Source organism: Cornus florida, unplaced genomic scaffold, assembly GCF_030987335.1.
Source record: "Cornus florida cultivar Cherokee Brave unplaced genomic scaffold, ASM3098733v1 CherokeeBrave_3.0.0_Hap2_Chr01, whole genome shotgun sequence".
Taxonomy (NCBI): Eukaryota; Viridiplantae; Streptophyta; class Magnoliopsida; order Cornales; family Cornaceae; genus Cornus; species Cornus florida.
This window is the reverse complement of record NW_026775571.1, coordinates 106439165-106463319: the sequence shown is the minus strand read 5'-3', so window position 1 is coordinate 106463319 and position 24155 is coordinate 106439165. Positions and strand designations below refer to the sequence as shown.

Here is a 24155-nt window from a genome sequence, read left to right as displayed (position 1 = left end):
TTAGAAAAGTTCTCAAAACTCAGAAAATCAAAAACTATTTTCATATAATTACTAAACACAATTTTTTAAAATTGAGTTTTCAAAAAATAAAGGTTTTTGTATAATTTTTTAATTTTCAATTATCTATATATATGTATATATAATTATTATTTTTTTTTAAAAAAAACCATACAGACTCTCAATGTATTATTATTATTTTTCTTTCATAAGTTGATACATATGCAGGCACCTATGAAGTACAACTACCCCTCCCAAGGGTCCCGTACCAGTGTCCAAGGTTCGGATACGTGTCCGACACATCTGTGGAGTGTTCAAAAATTATTTTTTATTGGACACGACTGGGACACGTACTGAACACGGCAGGATATATTTTGTAATTTTTTTTTAAGAAAAATGTTGTACCTAATGTAATTTTAGAAGTTTAACTCTTTTGACTCTTTTGTCTGAAATTCTGAACTTTTACTGTTATTAAATTTTATGATTCATTATGTTTATTTTTTTGTTTGATTCATTCATCTCAGTACAGGAATTAAATAAATTTTTACTCCGTAGCAAGAAAAACAGAGAGAAATTAAAACAATTATATTTGTGGATGTATATAAAATATAAACTCTAAAGTTATTGATAACTTTGCTTTGTTCTTAATTAATTAAAGTATTTTTTTTATTACAATATTTTTTTGAGGGAGGTTAGATTTATGGTATTAGGAATTTTGAATATATATATATATATATATATAGATGTATTCTCGTCGTGTTTGTGTCTTAATTTTTAAATATTTGCGTTATCATTATATTCGTGTCGTGTTGTACCCGTGCTTCACAGAGCACCTTCTGTTAAAGAGATTGCAGTGGCTGGTGCCAAACCTTCAACTGGGTTGATTGAATTAAGTGTTGACAGTTCCCACTGAAAACAAATACTTCAAATAAATGTTGCATGGGTTGGTATTACGTCACTTTCTATAAATATAGTAGTCACAATGAATGTTGTGCAAAGTGTCCATAAGGTGTTGCCAATAAGAGAACCGTGTGGACTTTGGAATCGAATGGTATACACATTAGTTTCATGTCATAGTCTGTTTGATCCCAACTTCATTATATAGTCAACAAATGCAGCTACGTATCAATTAACAAATTAAAAATGATAATGAAAACCAAGATTTGGACTGAATAGGCTAGCTGAGGATTGTTACACCTTTGGATTATTTCAAAGGAGCATAAGAAAAAAGACTAGTAATGTGTCACACACGGTGAATTCGCTAGTTCTGTGAGACATCCGATTAGACCATGGGGCATTTGCGGCCTTAAGGCCGACTCGTTCCATGTCCAAACTTCTCCACCAGCTGTGATGGGATTCACTATTCACGTGGGGTTTGTGAGTGTCAAAATATCCGATCCGAACACAGAGTCTCCATCATTCTACTTGGAGGGGTCTTAAGAGTAGCCTCCATCATTGTGGGAGGGTCTCTTTCTCCAAAATGAAGTTACTTGAATGCACCTAGGTGGAGCTCAAATGAATCACATAAGGGCTCCAATTGTTTGGATGTAAATTTTTTATTTTATTTTATTTTATGATTATGTATGGTTGCAGTAAAATATTTACAAAAAAATATATATTAAAAACTAATAAAAATAATTTACCTATTAATTTTTGACAAATTATTTTACATGCCCCGTCCCACAAAATCGACTTCAACTTCGACCTAAATCTTTGCCAAACACCGAAAATTAATTAAAAAAATATTTACCTAAAAAAGAAAAAAAAAAAATCGACAAGAACTTTAATGCATCCAAAAGGAAGCTTTTTCTTGGAAGCTTTGTTCAGCTCCTCTTTCAGCAATCCCAGCAAAATCCCTGATGTTGTGATCTGATAACCTCCACATGGCACCAAATCAATAACTCCTCTTCATAAAAGTTTAGAGACCACTAATTAATTAAAAGACCTGTTTAAATGGAGGTCATTATTAAATTTCAGTCATGAAGTTCCATCAGAAACAGAATATTCTAAGAATTATATATATATATATATATATATATATATATATCCAAATTCCATTAATTTCTCATTCACCAAACAATAGAAAATCTTAACCTTCAATACACTACCATAGTCATCAATCTAACCTATGTCAGGCCAAACTTCATCACCAAGATCAGATCCAATATCTGAGCATCAAAATTATCTTTTGATGATATAGGTAAAAGTAGCCTCCCTCTGCTCATTTTCCAAACTTCCCAGAAACAATAAGTAACTCATTTAATAGCAAAATCACCCCTTAGCCAACAACCACATTCTTCTGCCTCGAGTCCATACCAGGTTACATCCCGGGAATAGAATTCACAGGAGCACTCTGATAGAAATTTTGTAACTGGAGATGCATCATCAAGTTAAAGGAAATTCATCAAAATTCTATCCAACGAAAGGGAGGACACATAGCATTAATATAATTCAGGAGTACGTTGAGAAAAATTTCTCTCTCAAACCCCCAATAAAGAGAGCTTCCATTAAAACACAAGTCCCCCAAAGTGGAAGATTCATACATGTCAGTAATTTTAGAGCTATGCATATAGATGGTCATAATGGATTTAAACCATGAAAACAAGGTGCAGAGGGGGTAAAAAAGGATATTCAAAGACACCAGAACAGTACAAAGATAGGAACATGGGTTTCAAAAAAAAAAAATCTCGGAGTAACAAAAAATTACTCTTTGAAATGCCCCGCTTCGGTCAACAGTTTTGGGATATCCAATAGTTTAACACGGTCTTTCCCTTCAAATAAGGGCTTCAATTTATCATCACAGTGGATGATTCCCACGTCCACGGGGTCCTGCAAAGTGCAAAGCATCATTGCTATGTCATGCCATTGTAGCATTATCAAAATACGAACTTGAAAAACAAAAAGGTGAAGAAAAGTATAAATTTTAACCAGAAAAGGGAGTAGGCAAGAAAGTCTTCACACACCTGCTGATCATTACACAGTTGAAAATTACCTCAACACAACCTAAGACCCTCCCCTCCCTCTTTCTTCTTCCACCCATTCTTTTTCCTCTCTAAAGAAGAAGAAAATCCTATAAAAGGAAAAATCATAAAATCATATTCACATCCATCTCCCCGCCATCTTTGTCTATCTATACTATGGAAGCATCAAGCATGTTTTATTCTGCCTACACCTCCCCTCTATTCTCTTTCATTCCTCCAAAACTGAATGTAAGAGTGGCTAGGAAATCAAGAGAATAAGAAAATTAGTTTATTTTGTGTTTGCCTTCAAAATAGAAAAGGGAAGGGGAAGAAGGTCTTCTTCTTCTTCTTCTTCTTCTTTTTTAACTTTAATTACTTAAAGTATTTACCATCTCTAAATGGGAGTAGTTAAAATTTTATCATTTTTTTTAATAGTCGAATATATATTTTGGCCTTTCTGTTCACATAATAAAAAATCCATTTATTTTCTTTCTTTCTTCTAAAGCACTGCAACTAGTAGCTGGTAGCTCCTTACTTTACTCATTTGGGATTACTATTACTTAAAAACACTTTTATTTTAAAATTTTAATCATTAAAAACACTATTAATATTTATCAATTTTAACTCTGTACAACTTTTGGATAAAGTTAAAATTTAATTTGAATGAAGTTAAAATTTCTAATTTTTAAAAGCTACAGGTTCTATATTTTAAGTAATTATTTTTTCTTTGATAATTTATCCTTTTTTAAAATTTAATAAAAGACAATTTCATTCTTTCTTTGATAACACCTAAGTATTATATATTATAATATTAAATAATATTTGTCTAGTATAGCATAAAATAATTATATTATGTTGGATAGGATTATTGTTGGATATCATTCACCATAGTTTACATTTAATTTGTTTAGTTAAATCTGAATGATTATGGAATTAAATCTTCAACCTATTTCTAGTTATACAGTCATATCCATTGGCACTCCTAATTTCATCATTTTGCTCCGAACTTGCTATGCATGTTTCCTCTAAAACACAACGATTAAATACATTTATACATGAGAAAAAGAGAAGATAGAAGGACTTAAATCTATATATATATATATATATATTATTATTATTATTTTGATACATTGCTTTGTTTTGTAGTGCAGGGTGCACATTCTCATTATATTTATTTTGAAATTTCACCATTTATAATGGTGATGCAAAAATAAAAATATAAAATAATTAAATAAAGTGATTTGCTAAGTGACACATATTACATTGGACAGCTAGATGCCGGTACGGAATAAAATTTTGTTTTGTAGTGCAGAAATGGGGGGGGGGGGGGGGGGGGGGGGGGAATTTGTTCTACAACACGTCTGTCACTAATTCCCCACCCATGCAATCCACATGAAACAAGAAAAAGAAAAAAAACATTGTTCTACGAAATAAATATTTTACAATCATTTTATAATCCTTAAATGCACCAAAATATTTACTCTCCACGGTTTTTCCCTAGTTGCAGATATTAGATCATTCGTATAAACCATTCACAACAGAATGGTAAAATCATTCACAGGGCATTTGACCTGGCTGCAAATTGCTAATTTAAACAATCCGCGTTTTAGTTAGAATTTTAGGTGTTTGATTGCACTAAATGAGTTCCCATCACTTAAAGGCATTCAAAAATCTCAACAAACAACCATATTTCTTGCATTTAATTATTGATAAAATGATTCTTTGAAACATTATAATTCACCTTGTGCGTTCAGCTTCTCTTTAAGACACAATGATAGGAATAAATTTTAAGACTATTCCCAATTAAAATTCCGCCACATATGTTTTCTGTTCATTTACAAAGCTCAGCAATAACATTATTAATGCACTCAGAAATAAAATGAACTAATTCAACTGACCTAGAGCAAATTATCTACGACATTGCTAATGCACTAAGAAATCAATAGAACTAATTAAAGCAACCTAGAGCAAATTATGAATACCAGATCCATACCATTACAATTTCTAAAAACAACCAATAACTTGCGAGCTAATGAAGGAGGTTGATGGCTTCACAATTGAAAATGGCGCAATTGAAGATGACCTCAACACAACCTAATATCCTCCCCTCCCTCTTTCTTCTTCCCCCCAATTATTTTTCCTCTCTAGAGAAGAAGAAAAGCCTATAAAAGGAAAAAAGGTGCTTGCACTATAAATAAAAATTAGTACTTATCTAACCATATTATATCTTTCATAGTCATCAGCAATTTGCTATTGACAAAATGAAACTACATTGGTCACTAATACCCCAGCCCCCGTGCAGTGGGAGGAATTGTTCTCCAACATGTCTGCCACTAATACCCCTGTCCATGCACCGCATATGAAACAAGAAAAAGAAAAGAACATCATTCTAAAAAATATATACTTTAAAAATCATAATATTACAAGGGCATGCCCACAATCCATTGCCAGGTTCCCTTTCTAAAGCCATTTTATAATCCTTAAATGCACCAAAACATTTACTCTCCACGGTTTATCCCCGTCAACTAGGGCTATGTATCTCACACCAAGGTGCACATTTTAGATCATTCATATAAAATTGTGCATTGCAAGTTTGCAACGAGCTCTGCCCATTTCTAGGTGTGTTCAATGCACTAAGAAATCAAAATAACTAATTGAAGCAAACTAAAGTAAATTATTTATATCACAGCCATACCATTACAGTATCTACAAACAACCAATAAAAATGAAAAATTGAATAAAAAGTATAAACCAAACAACAACAATAATCAACTCTATGCTAAATATTTGGAAACCAGTTTACCTAGAAGCAAGCACAAATCAACATTATAACGAGTCAAATAGCAAAATTGAATAAAAAGTATAAACCAAACAAAAACAATAATCAACTCTATGCTAAATATTTGGAAATCAATTTACCTAGAAGCAAGCACAAATCAACATTATAACGAGTCAAATAGAATGCTAAGAACAAAATTGAACGTGATAACCCTAAAATCACATATGGAGTATGAAATTGAATTTGTTGGCTTTAGAGAGAGAGACAAGAAGACACCTGGAGCTTGTTGGCCACTATGTAAGCCCACATTGTCCGAATGGTGTGGGTGCGGGATGCTTCAGGCGATTCAGGCAGACCGAGAAACTCCCCTAAAGCCGGTGATACTGGTACAACTTTAAGCACGCTAACCAGCTCCGGAGTGGCGGCGGCAGTGGCTGCGGCGGAGCCCTTGGCGGCCGCCAAGAGTGCAGTGCAACCCGCGAAAAAACGATTTGGAGCCATGAGTAAGCTTCTGCCTGCAATAGAGAAACCCTATAGTTATATTTTTTTCTTTTTAAACTGTCAATTTGGTTTAAATGACCATGTAGAATCTTAGGACATATTTTATTATCTTCAACTCTTTTTTTAAAATCTGTTGTTAGGAAAAAAATCTGTTGTTAGAATCTTAGCCCTTGGCGGCCGCCAAGAGTGCGGTGCAACCCGCGAAAAAACGATTTGGAGCCATGAGTAAGCTTCTGCCTGCAATAGAGAAACCCTCTAGTTATATTTTTTTCTTTTTAAACTGTCAATTTGGTTTAAATGACCATGTAGAATCTTAGGACATATTTTATTATCTTCAACTCTTTTTTTAAAATCTGTCGTTAAAAAAAAAAAAAAAAAAAAAAAAAAAAAAAAAAAAAAAAACTATGTTTGTCAAATATACAATGACTACAATTTTTATATTTGTGATATTACTTTTTATTTTTTTATTTGTTTTTAAAATATAAAAGGAATTAGTCATAAATTCATTAAAGTAATTTTGTTTATTTTTTCTTTAAACATGATTAAGTGTTAACAGAATAATATTCCCTCTCTTTTTTTTCCCTCATTAATCAATCAAGGTGAGTTATTAACACTGTCCTTTGCTCTTTTTTTTTCTTCTTCTCATAATTCATGTTTTTCTTTCTCTTTTGTCCTTAGTGACCCAGGGGCGGAGCTGGGATGGCAAAGTGGGGGGCTAAAGACAAGAAAATAAAGGGCATGCCTAATTGCCTATCACCTATTAAAAAGAAAAAAAATTTAGTGTGTCATCCATGCTAAGTATATTTATATATTTTAAAAAAAATATTTCCCAATTAAAATTTCTAGCAAGTTAAATAAATAAAATACGAGCACAAGAAAGAATTCAATGTAGTACAAAGTAACCTAGAATTCAGAATATGGTATAGGCTGGTCTTAAAGGTATACATGTTAATAACTAACAAATTCAACTTACAAGAAATTCAGCAAACTAAGTCTCTAATTGACAATGTTGTTTGACCAAATAATTCTTTTTGCAGCACAACTCATCTAGTCCTTGTTGATTTAGATAACCCTTCAAATCACCACTTCCACTTGAAGAAGTGATTTACATTCATTTCCCCAATTCTAAAGTATCAATGGCAAGCAATAGAAATAACAGTTCTAAATTTTAATAGAAGTAACATAAGATAGTGGAAACATGAACTAAAAGAACCTATCACTTCATTTACTATAAATGGAACCAATTCATATTTATTCCCAAATGACGAGGAAAATTAACAATGAACATCTCTGCTCTATTATCAATTATAGTTACTTGTCAGCAAAATAATCCAATGAAAGATTAAAATTCCAAGTTCCAACCCAACACACACTGCCAGTGTGGTACAAAATCACTATAATGTATCAAAGCAAATTGCAATAAATTATAAACACACAAGAAATTAAAACAAATCATTCAGGAAACAAAATTTAAAACAAAACCCATCAAAAAAAAAGCACAAAGAACAAGCAGAAAACTTACAGTTCACTTGAACAACGGGCGATCAGCAATGGAAAAGAAGTTGCAAACTTGTAGAGACTAGAGACAATCTGATATAGTGATATGCGGCATATGCTGATATGGGTTTTGAACTTTTGATTCTTGCAGTTGCAGAGACTAGAGAGAGATGTAGAGAAATATATAGGTTTTAAACATTTGATTCGGAAGATCAATTCTCAACCCTCGAGATTGAAGACAATTGGTAAGGTCGAATGATTTGCCCTAATTTTTTTTTTTTTTTTGGGTGGCCCATCGACGATGGCCCAATAAATTTTCAGGCCCCATAAATTTTGTTTGTAACGGGGGCGTTTTTGTTTTACTATGGATTGAGCACGGCTGAATGGCGACAAAAAATAGTAGTATTAAATTTATTTATTTTTGGACATGAGCTATAGTTCAGGTTAGCCCATTAATAGATCCACCCATGACCCTTATTATTAAACCAAACGCAATCTTAATACTGTGTCCAGTAAGAAGGAAATAAAAGGCGTGGAGAGAAAATAAGAAGGAATATACTAATTTTCTTTGTTCAATAGATATGATATAAAGAAAGAAAGAAAAATATGATAGATGATTCGAACAAGGAGTTCGTCATGGTGTGGACAAAGGGTGTGATTGTAGACCGTTTTTCCTCCATTACAAATTTTCATCCGCCCAAGAATGGGTGGAGTGAGACAAATGAACTACTATAGAAATTTTAAATTAAATACTATTTTAATTTATACAAGTTTTAAATTACAGTACTATCATTCATAAATTACAATATTATAAAAATTATTGGATATAATGGTAAAAATAATTAAAACTTTTTCTTTCCTCTCTCCTGACAAACATAATAAAGTACGAGCTTATTTTTTATCTTCTATCCAACTGAACAAAAAAAATGATTATATAATCTCTTTCCTATTTCACCCATCCATTCTTATATCTTCCTTTGGTTCAATTTTTTCTTTCCTATTGGACAGAGCATAAATAATGGTATTTTTTGTTTCAATCGTGCTCTTTTGGATCAAGATATTTGCACAGAAAATAACAGAAATCTGGGAGGGAAATGCTAAATTTAGGGTAGAACAGTACTTTTGAAATTGAGGAATAGAAAAGAAAAACAAAAAGAAAAAGTTTGGCGGTACTTTTAAAATCAATTACCCAAAAAATAAAAAGAAAAATTGAGGAATACAGAAGAAAAAATAAAAGAAAAAGTTTGGCCCCTGCACAATGATAAGAGTATTATTTTCACGAAAGTGAAAGAAAATGACAAATGCATACACGTGTGATAGTGATAATAGTATATTTTGCCCTTATTTTCCACAATAAATTAACAACTAATTAATACTATATGTTTTTCATTTTCTTCTGTCCACCAGAAAGATGGAGTTTCTTTTTATACACACACAACTACACAAGCACTAAAGATGTCATTACTTGGACAAATTTAATGGATAAAATATCAACACTAATCTAATTTAATTTCACAATTACATACTAAATTACAAGTTCTATTTACAAATCAATCCTAGTTAACTCAATAAAAAGCGCCACATGTCAATTATTTAGCGACATAGACAATTTCAACTCAGAAGATCAGGAGTTATTTTCCATTTTGTACAAGAATACAATTACATGTATTAATTTATAATTTAATTAGTGAATAGGAATATTTATTAATTTTGTATACATATTTTAATAGATATTTAAAAAGTCAGTGTGGTTGTATCATTACAATTTGTTAGACTTGTTTAGAAGAGGCTAGTCACCGATAAAAAAAATATTTCTCGTGTTTCTTAACATTCACCATCTTCGTCCAACCATAATTAAGTATGAACCGACGTTTAATTGTCCTTATTATTTTTTCCTTTCAAAGTTGCCTCATATTTTTTCTTATTATTATTTATTTATTATTCTTTCTTCTTCACTTGTTTTTGTTATGGTAGAAACAGTTGTAATGAGAAGATTTTTATTTTTATTTTAAATATAATGTAAATACCTTTTTATAAAAAAAAGTAATTAAAACATTTTTTTTTTCTTTCACGACACATTATTACCAAAACATGTATTTGTTTTGAAATAAATAAATCACAACACAAAAAAATAAAATAATAATTACTGTTTATGCTTTATACAAAATCGAACTTGTTGCAAAATGTCCATTATGTTTACAACTTTTTTTTTACATCAATTGTCTTTTGAATTATTAAAAAAAAACACAACTAAACTTTTATTTTTTAATTTGTTGTCTTCTTTGTTGTTGCACACTGCACAGTTAGCCGAATATATATATATTTTTATCCTTTTTAACCCATAATAACAACAATTACTTGTTTATTTTGCGATAATTAATTAATTAATGTATGCTTATTAAAAGAATTAAAATATGCATTCAGTTTTTATCGCGCCTCAAATAATGCTTCACCCCTCTTTTGCATTTCTCTCTCATCTTTCTCTCTCTAGCTTTCTCTCTGTTTACATAGCTGGTTGAAGAATCAATCTCTCTGCGTCATATACGTTCCAATTTCGTGATTAGGTCAGAATTCAAACTCTCTTCAAATCTTTCACTCATTTCAACTAAATATCTTCATTTTCTTTCTCAATTTTCGCACATTTGGTTTGTGAATTTATTAAACCTCATTGATATGTTATATTGTGCCTGTTAATTAGTTCCATTATGGCTTTGAATTAGCGTTAATAATTTCTTTGATCGTAGATTCTTTTTAGTGATTGTTTGGTTCAGTTACGTTTTAATGTGCGATTTATTTTTTTGAGATCATTTGAATTACCATAACTAATGCAGTTTTAATGCTGATTATGATTATATTCTGCATTTAAATTTGGAAACATTGGTCAGTTTGATCTTTTGTTTTCGTTGCTATGATTTTAAAACAAAATTTGTAAGTATGAAACAACTGCATTTAATAATAATAAGACTAATAAAAAATTCACAATTTTTTTTTTTAATGTGATTTATTTGTAAAAAATATTTAAATTTCAGGTACGTTGAGTGAGTAGCTACATTGACTGATTTTTTTTCATTTTTTCTTTTTCCTCGGAAAATGTTACTTGGGGAGTTCCTTGTTTGATATTTATTTATCTTCACTGTTACTGATTTTGTACATCTGTTTTCCTCATGGATTATTTTGTAAACATTGAAAACGACACTTTTTTGTGGATGATTTTGGCTTGGAAGCGGAACGATGAAGCATTCATCCTCAGGTACGCTCGCAATATTTGCAGAAATGACAGTAGCAATAAATTGGTATCTCGTAATTCGAGATGTTTTAACATTAGAGTTATCTATACATATTTTTGTATTTAGTGTGTGAAATTTGACTGGGGTGTATTGTGAATTGGTGATTTGATGGAGATGGAGGGAGGTGTAGGATTATAAATGTAGTTGTATTTTGTAGGTCAATTGCCATGAATAATGTCTATAACAACCTTTTTGGGCTCTATTTTATTGAGGACATAATGTGACGGCGGTTGTTAGACTCTACACATCTGACTATCAGCATATTCTCATCACTCCTCTGTAACTATGCATCCCTATAAAGAAAAAGAGAGAAAAATAAAAAAAAAAAAAAAAAATTCATGTATTCATTCACTTGTCAACCCAAGCTTTATTCAAGTTCAGTCCCTTGTTCTCAATTTTCTGCATTGATCCATGACCATTCTTGGTTCCTTTGTAAATATCTCACCTGAAATACCTCCGTCACATATGGAGATTTGATATAGAAATGGTGGTTGGGCCTGTGAAGAACAAGCAAAGATGGAGCTTGGATAATGTTACATTCCCTTGAGAGAAAGGAGGCGGACTGGTGAACAGGTTGACAATATAGGTGGTTGAACGAAGAAGCAATAAGACATTGACTTTTTAATTTCGATTTCTGAGCTTTTTTCTTCTTCATTATATGTTAAAAATCTTTTGTAAATAATGATGGGGGTTGGGTCTCTTCCTAGTCCATTTCTACCACCCAGTGCCAAAAGTGGCAAGACCAACCGGTAGTGTCCTTTCTATTCTGCTAATAACTTTTGACTTTAATATTTTTCAGTGATCTAACTCCATACCATGTTCCAATATCTTCAAAATAGATGTGTGTGTACATTATTGAATATATGTATATAATTTTGTTTAGATTAGTATGTAAATTTATATATCTATACATATATATATATATATATATGTATGTATGATAGTTGTTAGCAGAATTTATATATCTATATATATATATATGTATGTATGTTGGTTGTTAGCAGCCATGTTTTTAGTCTATATGTTTATAACATTCATATGTAGTTCAACAAAAGCTAGAAAATGAATTAAAAGAGTAATTGTCATTGAAGACATTGACCTAATAATATGTTGGACTGTTTCAACATAGAACAACTTATAGAGGATTAGGGTGTTATTGGGTTCTAGAGTTGTAGTTTCCATATATTTGTTTGCAAACTCATGCTCTTAGAAATAATCTTTCTGAAAGAACATGAAATGAATGCACAAAGGATTCATAACATCTACAATTTCTAATAAATATGTTTTACCAAAAAATACTGATGCCTAGTCTCGTGAGAATACTAGATATTTATTTTCTAATTCTTTTTTGTATTTTTGCTTTCCTATACAGCCATTTCCTTTGTATATAATGTGAAACATAATTTAGCATGCAAGATTGTTTTCCATCTTGTTACCCATGAAATATAATTGAAAATTTTATGTTTAGCGTGATTACACAATTGATTGGCAAGGTATCTTCTTGACTTTGTATAATATTTATAAGCCTCATTCCCCAGGTCTTGCAATAATCTACAGCATAAAAGTTTGTTCTAAGAAGTTGAAAACATGAATTGTGCTCGTGCAGGTAAGCGAAGATTAAATGATCTATTGCTTAAAAGTGATAATCGGGGTTGTGCTGATTGTGGTGCTCCAGACCCTAAATGGGCGTAAGTTCTACCACCCAGATTACTTTAGAATCTCTAGGTTGCTTGTAATTTCCTGGTAATAGGCTTTATGATAGTTGATGGACACATGCAATTCTACAGCTGAACTTTTTTTCGCAAAAAATTCTTTCTGCATCCTTGCTTAAGTTGATTTGTTTTTCTTTTCTGTTTTAAGATCTTAGAGAAGGCTTTATGCTCCTATTGTACTCCAATGGAGAAATTGTACTCTGGTGGAGGCTTGGAAGTCTGTGGGTGATTTTTTTTTAGCAAAGTCTGTGGGTGATGACAAAGTGCCTTTTGACCAAATCAGTAATAAAATTGCAAAGGCTTTAACATAAAAGAAGAGTAATTTTAACTTATTAAACATACTATAATAATTGGTGAGGTAAATCAAGCCAAAAATTATGCATGAAAATACAGTACTGGAAAATTCTTGCTTCTTGCCAAGGATTGACCATGGAACATCTTTTATTTTCCCAGAAATGAATGGAAAGGATTGGAAGAAGAAGAAAACCTCCTTGTGGTGTTTATTGACAGGAGAAAGCATAGGATAGAGTTCCCTAGGAGACACTGTGGTAGGTTGTAGTAAACAGTATGATATTGATATATCAAAACGATCAGACACATGCATCTAGGCTTGGATTGAGCCTTTGTTATTTTCTTTTTCCTTTTATTTTTTACATTAGTCATATAAGAGACTGAGAGTGGACATTCAAAGGGGGAGTTTTGTGGTATTTTTAATTTTTTGATGTTGTGATTTTAGTTGATGAATCATACTTTGAACTGTGGTTAGATAGTATTAGAACTTAGAAGTTCTTTTGAGGAGACATGTAATATGCAAATTTTGGTTAATATTTGTATACGGGTATATCCAGATTTTGCTTGAGTTGGTGCAACAAACATTTATAAGATCAACTCTTAATTTATAAAAAAAAATATTTACGTCATTGCCCATATGGACACTTCAAACATGCTTAAAGTGTCCATGTTGACACTCAGACATGGGTATGATGTATGCATGTCACACGTTTAGGACAGGAACCTAATAAGCACATCTAATAATTTAAAATTATTATATGGTTGTACATAAAACTCGTTTATTATGTTCCTATTTTTGCTTCTATTTATTTCCTACATGGATCTTTAAAGAATCAGTTTTACTTTGCATTTCCAGATCGGCAAATATTGGAGTCTTTATATGCTTAAAATGCTGTGGTGTGCACAGAAGCCTTGGTACGCATATCTCAAAGGTAGCTGCTCCAAGATTGTTTCCCACTTCTTCTTCTTCTCATTTTTTATTTTTATTTTTAAAATACCTGAAAGAAAAGGAAAGCAGGTTAAAAGTTACACAACAAGTACAATTAAAAATGTGTCTCTCGCCGTTGGGAAAAAGTCTTTAAAATGTCATCTTCCCAATTTATTTCCTTTCTCTAAAAATTTTCAATTCGCCATTCAAAAATTTCTTTTATTGCATTCAAATGCATAAATTTAATTTTTTATTGGGAAATAATTTAGATATACTTAAATGGAGCCCAAAGGATTTTAATTCTAATACTATCTATGTATTCTGTTAAGAGGACAGATTTACATTAGACATGCCATTAGTTGCATCCCTCAGCGACCACAGTTTGAATGATTCTTTTAGGAGTTTTGGACTTGAGAATAGTGAACAGTTCGCAAGGAAGTTTTGGCTTGCATTTAGTTGCATCCCTCAGCGACTTTACCAAGCTTAAATTGTAAAACAAAAGATAGTGGGGATCATGAAGAAAATAATTTTTTTAAAGGCAATTCTGCTTTTATTATTCCTTCAAGATCTAATTTGTTTTTGTCCTTTTTTATTTTTATTTTTTCAATTTTGTGTTAGAATGCTGCAATAGAGAGAGAGAGAGAGACTGAGAGAGGGATGCATGGGAGAGAATGGTAGAATCAAATCCATTGATGGGCTGTCTTCACTATTATACTTTATTCGTAAGAATAAGCAGAAAAAAAAAGTACAGGACAGCTCTCAACTTAACCAGTTAGACATATTACTCTTAACACCATCTCAACCTCGAGCGTTAAGTATACCTAAGCTAGAAAGTTATTATCAGTTTTGTCAGAAACATGTCACCCGCATAAATGACAGTCCATCAATGTACTTAGTCTGCAGTGCTCAGTCACTGGCTATATGCCTGGCTGCCTGATTATAACACAAAAAATTCAGAGCTAAAATTATTTTCTAAAAGTCCTTTCTCCTGGTAATATCACTGCAATAGGGAAAAAAAAAAAATTCAGTTAACATTTTTGAATTTTATTGTTTTTAAGTTTCTGCCCCACACCTCTACCTTATATCTGCATAACTATCCAAGTTTGAACTATGCAGGTTTTGTCTGTAACATTAGATGAATGGTCTGATAAGGAAATCGAAAAAATGTTTGAGGTTGGAGGGAATGCTTCCGCAAATTCAATTTATGAGGCTTTTGTTCCTGAAGGATTCTCAAAGCCTGGACCAAATTCTAGTCATGAGCAGCGTTCAAAATTTATTAGGTCAGATGAAACCTAAGGATATTTTACCCATGCTCATGTTGTGAATCTTCATGGCTTCTTTCAGAATCTCTTCCTCCTCTACTTAATATTACTATACTTAATTTGTGGGTGTCCACCTCACTGTAAATTGATATGAGATGTATACTGGCCAAACTTCAGCATATTTTGGTACTCTTTTTCCAATAAAAAAGTGTTAGGCTGCCCCATTTTCTGCCTGAAAAGCAATTCAGATTCACAGATTATTGGCAACATATAGCATGTGCACCCAAATTCGAAAGTCATAGGCAAGAGTTTTTTAAACTTATTTCTCTCTTCACTGTCTCCATATAGGTCTAAGTATGAGCATCATGAATTTATAAAGCCTAGCTTGCGAAGCTCGTCAACTGCTGGAAGGGGCTCTGACCAATCCCAAAAGATTACCGATAGTTTTCGAAGTTCAAGTTCATCGCAGAGAACGGTAAATTCTTTTACTTTCATTTTCCCTTTCCACTTTTTAGTTTTTACTCCATGGTTGGAGGTTTAAGTCAACATTGTTGGAAAGGATGCTGTAGAAGGTCAAGGGTTCAAGTCCCCATAGGGGCAAGTGGGTGTGTGAGCATGTTTCTTGCCAAGGTAAAAAAGAAGAAGGAATATAAAGGGGTTTCACTGTCTCTTTTGCTTCGGTTACTCATTTCTCCTGCTGATGTTCAAACTGTTTGCAGGAAGGCATGGTTGAATATATTGGATTATTGAAGGTCAAAATAATAAAAGGCACAGATTTGGCTATCAGAGATGTGATGTCAAGTGATCCTTACGTCATCCTGACTCTTGGTCAGCAGGTTAGTCACTTATCAAGAAGTCTTATCAATTTTCAATGAAACCTAATAAAATTCATAAATTGACCCCCAAAAAAAAAGATCCAATTGCTAAGAAATGATTGAATATTTAAATAAAAATGGGGATTTTTTTTTTTTTATAAAAAAAAAAAATCACTTTTTGGACAAAACATATAATTGCACAAAAATTTAGTTTCAAATTAAGAAGGGTATAAATGCAAGATTGAGAGTTCTAAAACTTATGTGAACAGATGTTTCAAAAGTAGAATTGGGTGGTTTTACTGAAATTTTACAGGGCTTATTATTATTTTTAAGCAAAAAGTAGGACTTATATGTAATTTACCCTTTATTTTATCCCTGTGGCTGAACCTTAAGGGCCTAAATAAGGTCCATGGTCCATTCCTATGACCATTACTATTTGTTTAGATCTTCCTCGTGTATCTTTGGCACCAAGGTCTGCTCAGTGATCCTTTAGTTTTATGTTTGTATTAAAGTTCTTGATAAAGTGCGTAGTTTTATCGTGGGTCAGACTGAGAATAGTGCTTCAGCAAATGGACTTAGTTTTGATACATTTTTGTTTTGATGGATTCCTTGTCCAAGTTATAGGTTGTAGCTTTGACATATTCCAACAAATGGCTGTTGTTGTATTTTATTTTCTTTTTCTTTTTTCTCCTTAGGTTGTTATATTATCTTTTTCTTTTTTTCTAATGTGAAACTGGTTGTTACTGTTATTAGAAGTTTCAAACAAGTGTAAAGAATAGCAACTCTAATCCAGTCTGGAATGAGGAGTTCATGCTTTCTGTTCCTCAGCATTTTGGTCCCTTGAAACTGGTGAGCTTATCTTTTTCCTCGTCCTCTCGGTTACTGTAAATGTTTTTCTCTTTTATTCTTTTAAAAATTTAGTCTCTTTGACTCTTGATGCTTTACCGACATAAGGTATGGCATGCTAACTTGGTTCTAGACCATATCTAGAAGTACTTAATACAACTCGGCATACAAAATTGAACCCACTTCTTGGTATTTGCTCATATGTTCTGCAACTAGTAGAACATTTATACTAATAATAAGGCAGTCATAATGCGCATCCTTCACCACCTTGGCCGGCTTCCCACATCAGCCTGCCATTAAAACCCCTCCTTAATACCTGGCTTGAACTGACATTTTCTACATTTCTGCCCTTACTAATCTAATATTTAGCTGATCAAAAATTTGTTTGTCATAACCTGCACGGATGGCCCAATGGATAAGGGGTCTCCTGGGACGAACCGTAAACTCAAACGTCCTAATAATAATAATAATAACAATAAAGTGCTTGTTGTACGTTTGGCCTAGAAAGTAAAACAGTCATACAAGTGGAGTTGGCACTTAACTTTTTTTTTCTCAATGTGAGTGAAAGATAAATTTGGAAGATGTACACTCACCTTTAATGTGGACTGATACTGTTTTCCTGTGCACTAGATGAGGTTAATGTTGACGGTAGACTGAAGTTTACATGCATCTTCTAATGGTGGTTTTAGATAAGCTGGAGACATGGTCTTCAATTTTGAAGTGTAGATTCAGAAAACTTTGTAGAGTTTAGATGCATCTTCTAATGGTGGTTTTAGATGGAGACATGGTCTTCGATTTTGAAGTGTAGATTCTGAAAATTTTGTTCCGAACTGCAACTTTAGTTTCAGTTTCAGTCATATATTATGATTAATGATAATCTTCTAATGGATCTCTCCCCTCTCCACATCCTTCATCCAGACAATCTCCCAAAATCTTCTTACCCCCTTGAATTGCTTGAAACTTCGAAACTTTTGACAAATTTGCCTAAAACCTTTAGTTATGGCTTTCAAATCTGGCCCCTGGTCTACAAATAGACTCGTTGGATGCCATATTTCCGATCCACCATCTCTTTTCATGAACTTTCTCCTTCGGAAAAGCAAATGATTAGAACACTTGGGATATTAATTTGAATTTCAACTGATGAAATAAATATCACCACCGGAACTGGTCTATTGCTGCCTCTCGTTTTGGTCTCCGCTCAAGTAACCGTAACCAATCCTTTTGTCACGAACAATTCTGGTTTATAGTGATTCTGAATAGCAGTGTTTAAGTCGAAAGTTCACACCTTATTATCCTTGACCTTGAGCAATTTGATATGTGATCATCATTATTATCGCGTGGACATAGTTTTATAAAGTCATCACAACATGCCTGTTAAATTCACAAAAATGTAGATATATGTAGAAAAATGAATTACATAGATAAATAATTATAGTTGATTTTTACTACAATGTATAAGATTCATACAAATTCTTCTAACTATCAGTTGTTTTTGTCACATTGTTTCATCTAATCTTTTTGATTTTATATACAGCAATTATTTGATTACGACACATTTTCTGCTGATGACACAATGGGAGATGTTGAGGTCGATATCCAGCCACTCATAAGCTCTGCAGTTTCAATCGGAGATCCTTCAATGTATGGGAACATGCAGATCGGAAAATGGCAGAAATCGCAAGACAATGCGCTCATAGACGATAGCTCCATTGACATCATAGATGGGAAGGTGATACAGACAGTGTCACTCAAGCTCCAGAATGTGGAATCTGGAGAAATACAAATAGAACTGGAATGGATGCCTCTTGACCAATAGTCTACTTATAATTTTTTTTTTTTTTTTTTGGTCCCATTTAATTTCAATAATAAATATCATGTTGTATTAATTACTTATGTGAAATTGCACCAGAGTGGCTTTTTTTTTGGTAATTAATTTATTCGAACTTCATTCTTTATTTATTTTTCTTTTTCTCATCGATTTACTTAAAGTTGATATACTTAATGAGGTTGCAGACAATTTCCATTTTCTTAGTATTAATCGGTTGTTGAGAAATAAATAATAGTGGTCAAGGTCATATGGCCAATCAATCCTGAGTGTGAATTTCTCGTAGCATGACCAAGTTGATCACATGGTAGGGTCTACCTTAAAAAATTTAAATTCTTTAAAAAAATAAAAATTAGTGTGTGTGTGTGTCTATATATATATATATATATTCTGGCGAAAAGAAAAAAAAAAATTGTTATTAGTGATCAAGAAAAGCGACAGCACAACTGGAAAAGCCGCCTTCTATTTTCACCCTAAGCTTTCTCGGGAAAAGTCATGGACATTGAGTAAGCTCAAAGCTTTCTTGTGTTGTCCATCCTAAACTTTCTCGAGAAAGATCATGAAAATTAGGTAAGCTCATCATAGATTGCCAAAAGTCTGCTTTATTTTCTGTTATTTGCCTATCTTTACAAAGAAAACGTAATTGGGTTATATATATATATATATATATCATAATCCGACAAGAAATCACGCGTTTTCTTGTAATTGACTAATGTGTTTCTATATATATTATGATTATTATAACTAATCTATAGAGTGAGAGAGAAGCTTAGAGAGAGAGAGGGGATGACTGAGACTGTGATATAGTTAGAGAGAGAGTGTGTTTTCTCAGCTGAGATGGAGTATTGTCGGCGATACGGCGTCGTAATTGCCGTTTGCTTACCGTTGATCGCCGTTTCGATTATCAAACACTCAGACGGTAGGGAAATCCGGCCGTCGGAGCACGGACTGGCGTACCAGAATGCGCCTGCGACGGGAAGGAAGTCGCCGGAGATGCTGTCCTTCTTCGGCGGAACTAGGTCGGCGGCGGCGTCGTCGAACGTGACGCTTCCGGAGGCGAGGAACACGAGCGGTCCGTCGTGGTGGACTGACCCCATCGGCGGCGGGCGGAGAGGGCACGGCGGCGATCGCGTGAAGGATGCGTTATTGGTGGCCTCGGTGGTTTGCGGGATAACAGGTGTCGCTTTGCTACTTGTCGCGGCATTTCTTTTTCTCTCTCACTACCGAAAGCAAAGGACCTCGTCACCATCATAGTCCATCCATTTGTGAGTGCTCAATGTCTATCACTACTTTTTCTCCGTATAGAAATCAGTTATTCTTTTTCTATATACAAATTATATACTGATATTCATCACTAAGAAAATTAAGCTTATTTATTTTATTTAGGGAGAGTCATATTTATTTAGAATTGCTTGAGTTAAGAAATGCATAATTTGGGATATATAAATGTACTGTATATATGATTATGATGATTTTATTTATTTATTTATTCCGAAAAGTTAAGCAATGTATGAATGAGGATAAAACTGTACAAGGGTTAAGGTTACGTGGACTATCGACCCCAGTTAGTCTAATGGCCCAAAAGCCCATCATATCATAACAAAATCTACTAAACACCAAAAACGGTGGGGTGACCCAGTTGGTAGTGGGAACCCATGTTAATTAGCGAGGAATTGGTGGATTTTTTAAATTTATTGAGTGAGTAATCCATTTATGGAATTAACCATTATTATGTTTAGCTAGTTGGGATAATAATTGCAAAGACAAACAAACAAATAAAGATATGAAACAGAATATGAAATAACGGAACAAAAACAATGAATCAACTTCAACCAAAAACAAAAAAAACAAAACAATAAAACAAAAACAACAAACTAGCAAGCCTAACTATAACCAAACTTAACAATGACATGAATACTGATCAAAATATGCCATCTTACGTCCATCCTCCATATCATGTCGAATACACTACATCAATCTAAGCTCTCAAGGGTGTTTCCAATGTCGATGACAAATCGATAACGGACATCTCCTTTCGCGAGTCGCTTCATGGCCGTATTCACATAATCCATGGGGATAACTTCAACATCTGCAGTTATGTTGTGTTTCCCAGCAAAATCTATCATTTCTTGTGTCTCCTTCATTCCCCCTGAGATACTTCCTGCTATAAGCTTCCTCCCTACATTTCAAACAATTTTGGTTTTTCAATCACAAGAAGAGGAACAAAGAAGAAGAAGAAAAGTACTTACAAATTAGACTTCAAAAAATGCTTTGGACGGTCCAATCTCATCCGTTGAAAAAGACATGTCCTATGGCGGAGCCCATATAGGCCTTGCCCTTGAAACAATCTTGGAGCCATCAAAATCCAAATGATTCATTCCTCTTAGATTTTTCTCTTACCTAGAAGCAAAGGCAAAAGTGACAACTCAACTGGTTTCTCCAAATCTGGTGCACCCAACATTATTAACTTCCCATCATGTTTCAAAAGATCAATCATAGCATTCAGAGGATGAGGAGCAGAGACTGTATCAATAATGCCATCCAGAGTCCCCACTGCAGCCTACAAAATTCAAAACACAAATTACGCATAAAACATATGGATTTCTCGACAACTTAGTTCTCACAATCTCACCTGCATTTGTTGCATGTCACGACTAACTACAAATGAATCAGCTCCTAGTCGATCAATTGCTTCCTCTTTCTTTCCCGGGGATGTGCTAATCACAGTCACCTTCATCCCGAATGCCTTCCCAAACTTCACGGCCAAGTGCCCGAGTCCACCAAGTCCTACCACCCCCAAATGCTTCCCTGGCTCACTAAGCCCAAAATATTTCATGGGACTATAAACTGTAATGCCAGCACAAAGCAGGGGAGCACCGCCTGCTGGCGAGAGGTTCTCAGGAAACCGGACAGCAAAGTGCTCCTCTACCACAATGATATCGGAATAGCCACCATAGGTTTTAGTTCCTCCGGCTTCAAACAAGGTATAAGTGAAGATCACATTTGTGCAGTAGTTTTCCAAGTCAACCTGGCAGCTATTGCAGGTACCACAGGAATCAACCATAGTGCCCACGGCTGCTTTATCTCCTACCTTGAATTTCTCTACTTTGCATCCTACTTGAGTAACCACACCAACAAATTCATGCCTGTGTTTGAGCAAGGAAGCTGAGGTTAGCCAAGTAAAAACCTAATTGTTTGGAACTTCTTCTTCTTTTTTTTTTTTTTTTTTTTCTTCTTCTTGATTAGGTAAGTACTAACACACATTTCACAAACAAACCCGAACCCCTCACTTTCTCCTAGTATAAGTTGTATAACTAATAAGGACAGGAAAACATACCCGGGAACGATGGGGTACTGGGAAATCCCGAATTCGTTTGTAATGCAGTGCAAATCAGAATGGCAGATCCCACAGTAGAGAATCTTCATTGTAATGTCATTATCTCCATTGACCCTAAGATTAGATGACCAAAATTAAGACAAATATTACTCAGTGGTGCAATGGTAAAAGCTTGTGTTGACATGAAGATGCGAGTTCAAGTATGAGAGTATCAACTTTGTCCAGAATAATACTAAAAATTAGATATATCTCTACTCTTTTCTTTTCGGTATTATTGTCATAAGCTGGTAAATCCACCTACTAGTCACTTTGGACTCTTGGATGTTTGCAAGCGGATGCACGGAATTGCTTGCAACGCACCTGCATCATTTGATTCCAAGTCTCACTAAAGGTGAGACCCGAATCAGAGACCAAAGGAGAATTCCTCCAAAAGCCTCACTAGTTGAACTAGTCCGTGTATAAACATTTCATATCATAGACGAAAGGAAAACAAATAAAAGTGATAAAATACAAAATAAAAATCTCCAACCTTCTAGTAAAGTGGAAAGGGGAGAGTATCCCCGAAGAATCTCTAGCTGCCCATCCAAATGCTTTCTGGATTCGTTCATTCTCTTGTGTTACTGACATTATTTTGTTTTTGTATCTTGTGTTTTTTTGGTTTATGGGAGAGAGACAGATATTAAAGAGAAAACTTGCAATAGATTTTTTTTTTTTTTTTGGTTGTTAACCAGGTATTCATGCCTTATATATAATGTTTGTGATGAGGGCCGGACAACGTAAATTGTGACATAAAAGTGTGACATTTTGTTATGTTATATTCTTGTTTTGAAGAAGAGTCATGATTGGTGGCTACCTCTTCTCCAAGAAACTGACATTTTCTTTCACAACGTAGACTTTTGAATTGTAGTGAGCAGAATAGGATAGTTGAAAAATATTGGTGTGATTATGAGATCAAACTGCATTTTTCAGGACTCTGAAACTCGTGCCAAAGACACCAATGCTCAAGCATTTTATTGTGGAGAAATTTAAGATGATCATCACTTTCATAATTCATATTCAATTCAACAATATTTTTAGATTTGACTTAAATCACACCTAGAGCGGTTGCAGAGCGAATTTGGGAGTAGAATAGGATAGTTGAAAAATATTGGTGTGTGCATTTTTCAGGACTCTCTGAAACTCGTGCCAAAGACACCAATGCTCAAGCATTTTATTGTGGAGAAATTTAAGATGACCATCACTTTCATAATTCATAATCAATTCAACAATTAATTTAGTTTTGACTTAAATCAGACCTAGAGCGGTTGCGAGAGCGAATTTGGGAGTAAGAACGTGAAAGCAGCAAAATCTAATTCAAGGAATAGGAACGAAAGCGTGCGTAGCAGCACCTGCCGAGAAGAATTGTGTGACTATTTGAGATCAATTATACAAAATTTTATGTGACGTTACACCTCATTGAATAAGATTATGTTGATACTTATGTATAAATGTTTCTTATCGATAGTAGTGTAAATGCATTTTAAAAATCATTAGTACAAAGTGTACAAGACTCCGCGTAACACTTTATCGCCCCAAAGAAAAGTTTAACCACACAAGAAAGTTCTCGCCTTTTTAACAAATTCTCTTTTGATCGCAGCCAAAACTTACTTCTTCACCCGTGGGAGGGAAAGAAGATTTAGACCGTGGACCTCTACTATTAAAGATATAGAATTGTTACGTGTGCGTGAATGTGTGTGTGTGTGTATATATATATATCTCTTTAATAGTGTATACGTGAAGATTGCCGTAACCTTGTTTCTCTCCAACTTTGTCCCTTCTCTATGTCTCTTCTCTCTTTCTTTGAAAACATAGAGCCACGAACACTTTTAGTACGAGATTCAAGTTTTTATGGGAGGCAAAAATGAGTGTGTGAGTTTCTAAATAAAGTAAAATCAATAATTCTATTGCATTAATAGATATAATTGCATGGTTAATTTTGATTTGGCGCGGAATGAGAATGATACTTACTTCAACTAATGCAATCTGACGTCTCATATTTAATCACATTGAAAAATCTAATTAATCTTTTAATTTAGTAATTAAATATAAAAAGCTTATGACTCTGAAAGTGTTACTCTT

General features: G+C 33.5%; 4 protein-coding genes across 5 annotated transcripts; 2 read left to right on the top strand and 2 right to left on the bottom strand.

Annotated features, from left to right (window-relative positions):
* Window positions 1-1632: 1632 nt before the first annotated feature.
* Window positions 1633-8022, bottom strand: LOC132312184 (upstream activation factor subunit spp27-like). 2 transcript variants are annotated; one of them, XM_059810459.1, is made up of 4 exons: window positions 7760-8021; window positions 6013-6251; window positions 2705-2826; window positions 1633-1942 (listed from the first exon to the last, which is right to left on the bottom strand). In XM_059810459.1, the coding sequence occupies exons 2-4, from the start codon at window positions 6235-6237 to the stop codon at window positions 1930-1932; spliced, it is 360 nt and encodes a 119-aa protein (XP_059666442.1). In that variant the 5' UTR covers window positions 6238-6251; window positions 7760-8021; the 3' UTR covers window positions 1633-1929. The 2 variants fall into 2 exon arrangements, with proteins under 2 accessions (XP_059666442.1, XP_059666434.1); XM_059810451.1 differs by lacking the exon at window positions 1633-1942 and adding an exon at window positions 2033-2368 and having other exon boundaries at window positions 7760-8022.
* Window positions 8023-10182: 2160 nt separating this feature from the next.
* LOC132312166 (ADP-ribosylation factor GTPase-activating protein AGD12-like) lies at window positions 10183-18969 on the top strand. The gene is made up of 9 exons (XM_059810428.1): window positions 10183-10298; window positions 10959-10984; window positions 12628-12709; window positions 13881-13956; window positions 15069-15232; window positions 15563-15689; window positions 15934-16050; window positions 16783-16878; window positions 18410-18969. Exons 2-9 carry the CDS (start codon window positions 10966-10968, stop codon window positions 18689-18691), a joined length of 963 nt encoding a protein of 320 aa, XP_059666411.1. The 5' UTR covers window positions 10183-10298; window positions 10959-10965; the 3' UTR covers window positions 18692-18969.
* A 152-nt stretch (window positions 18970-19121) lies between these two features.
* On the top strand, window positions 19122-23826 carry LOC132312176 (uncharacterized). The gene is made up of 2 exons (XM_059810439.1): window positions 19122-19965; window positions 23674-23826. Exon 1 carries the CDS (start codon window positions 19538-19540, stop codon window positions 19952-19954), a length of 417 nt encoding a protein of 138 aa, XP_059666422.1. The 5' UTR covers window positions 19122-19537; the 3' UTR covers window positions 19955-19965; window positions 23674-23826.
* Window positions 20483-22737, bottom strand: LOC132312152 (probable mannitol dehydrogenase). Its single transcript, XM_059810410.1, has 5 exons — window positions 22567-22737; window positions 22038-22151; window positions 21333-21846; window positions 21101-21260; window positions 20483-20879 (listed from the first exon to the last, which is right to left on the bottom strand). The coding sequence occupies exons 1-5, from the start codon at window positions 22662-22664 to the stop codon at window positions 20674-20676; spliced, it is 1092 nt and encodes a 363-aa protein (XP_059666393.1). The 5' UTR covers window positions 22665-22737; the 3' UTR covers window positions 20483-20673.
* Window positions 23827-24155: the final 329 nt, after the last annotated feature.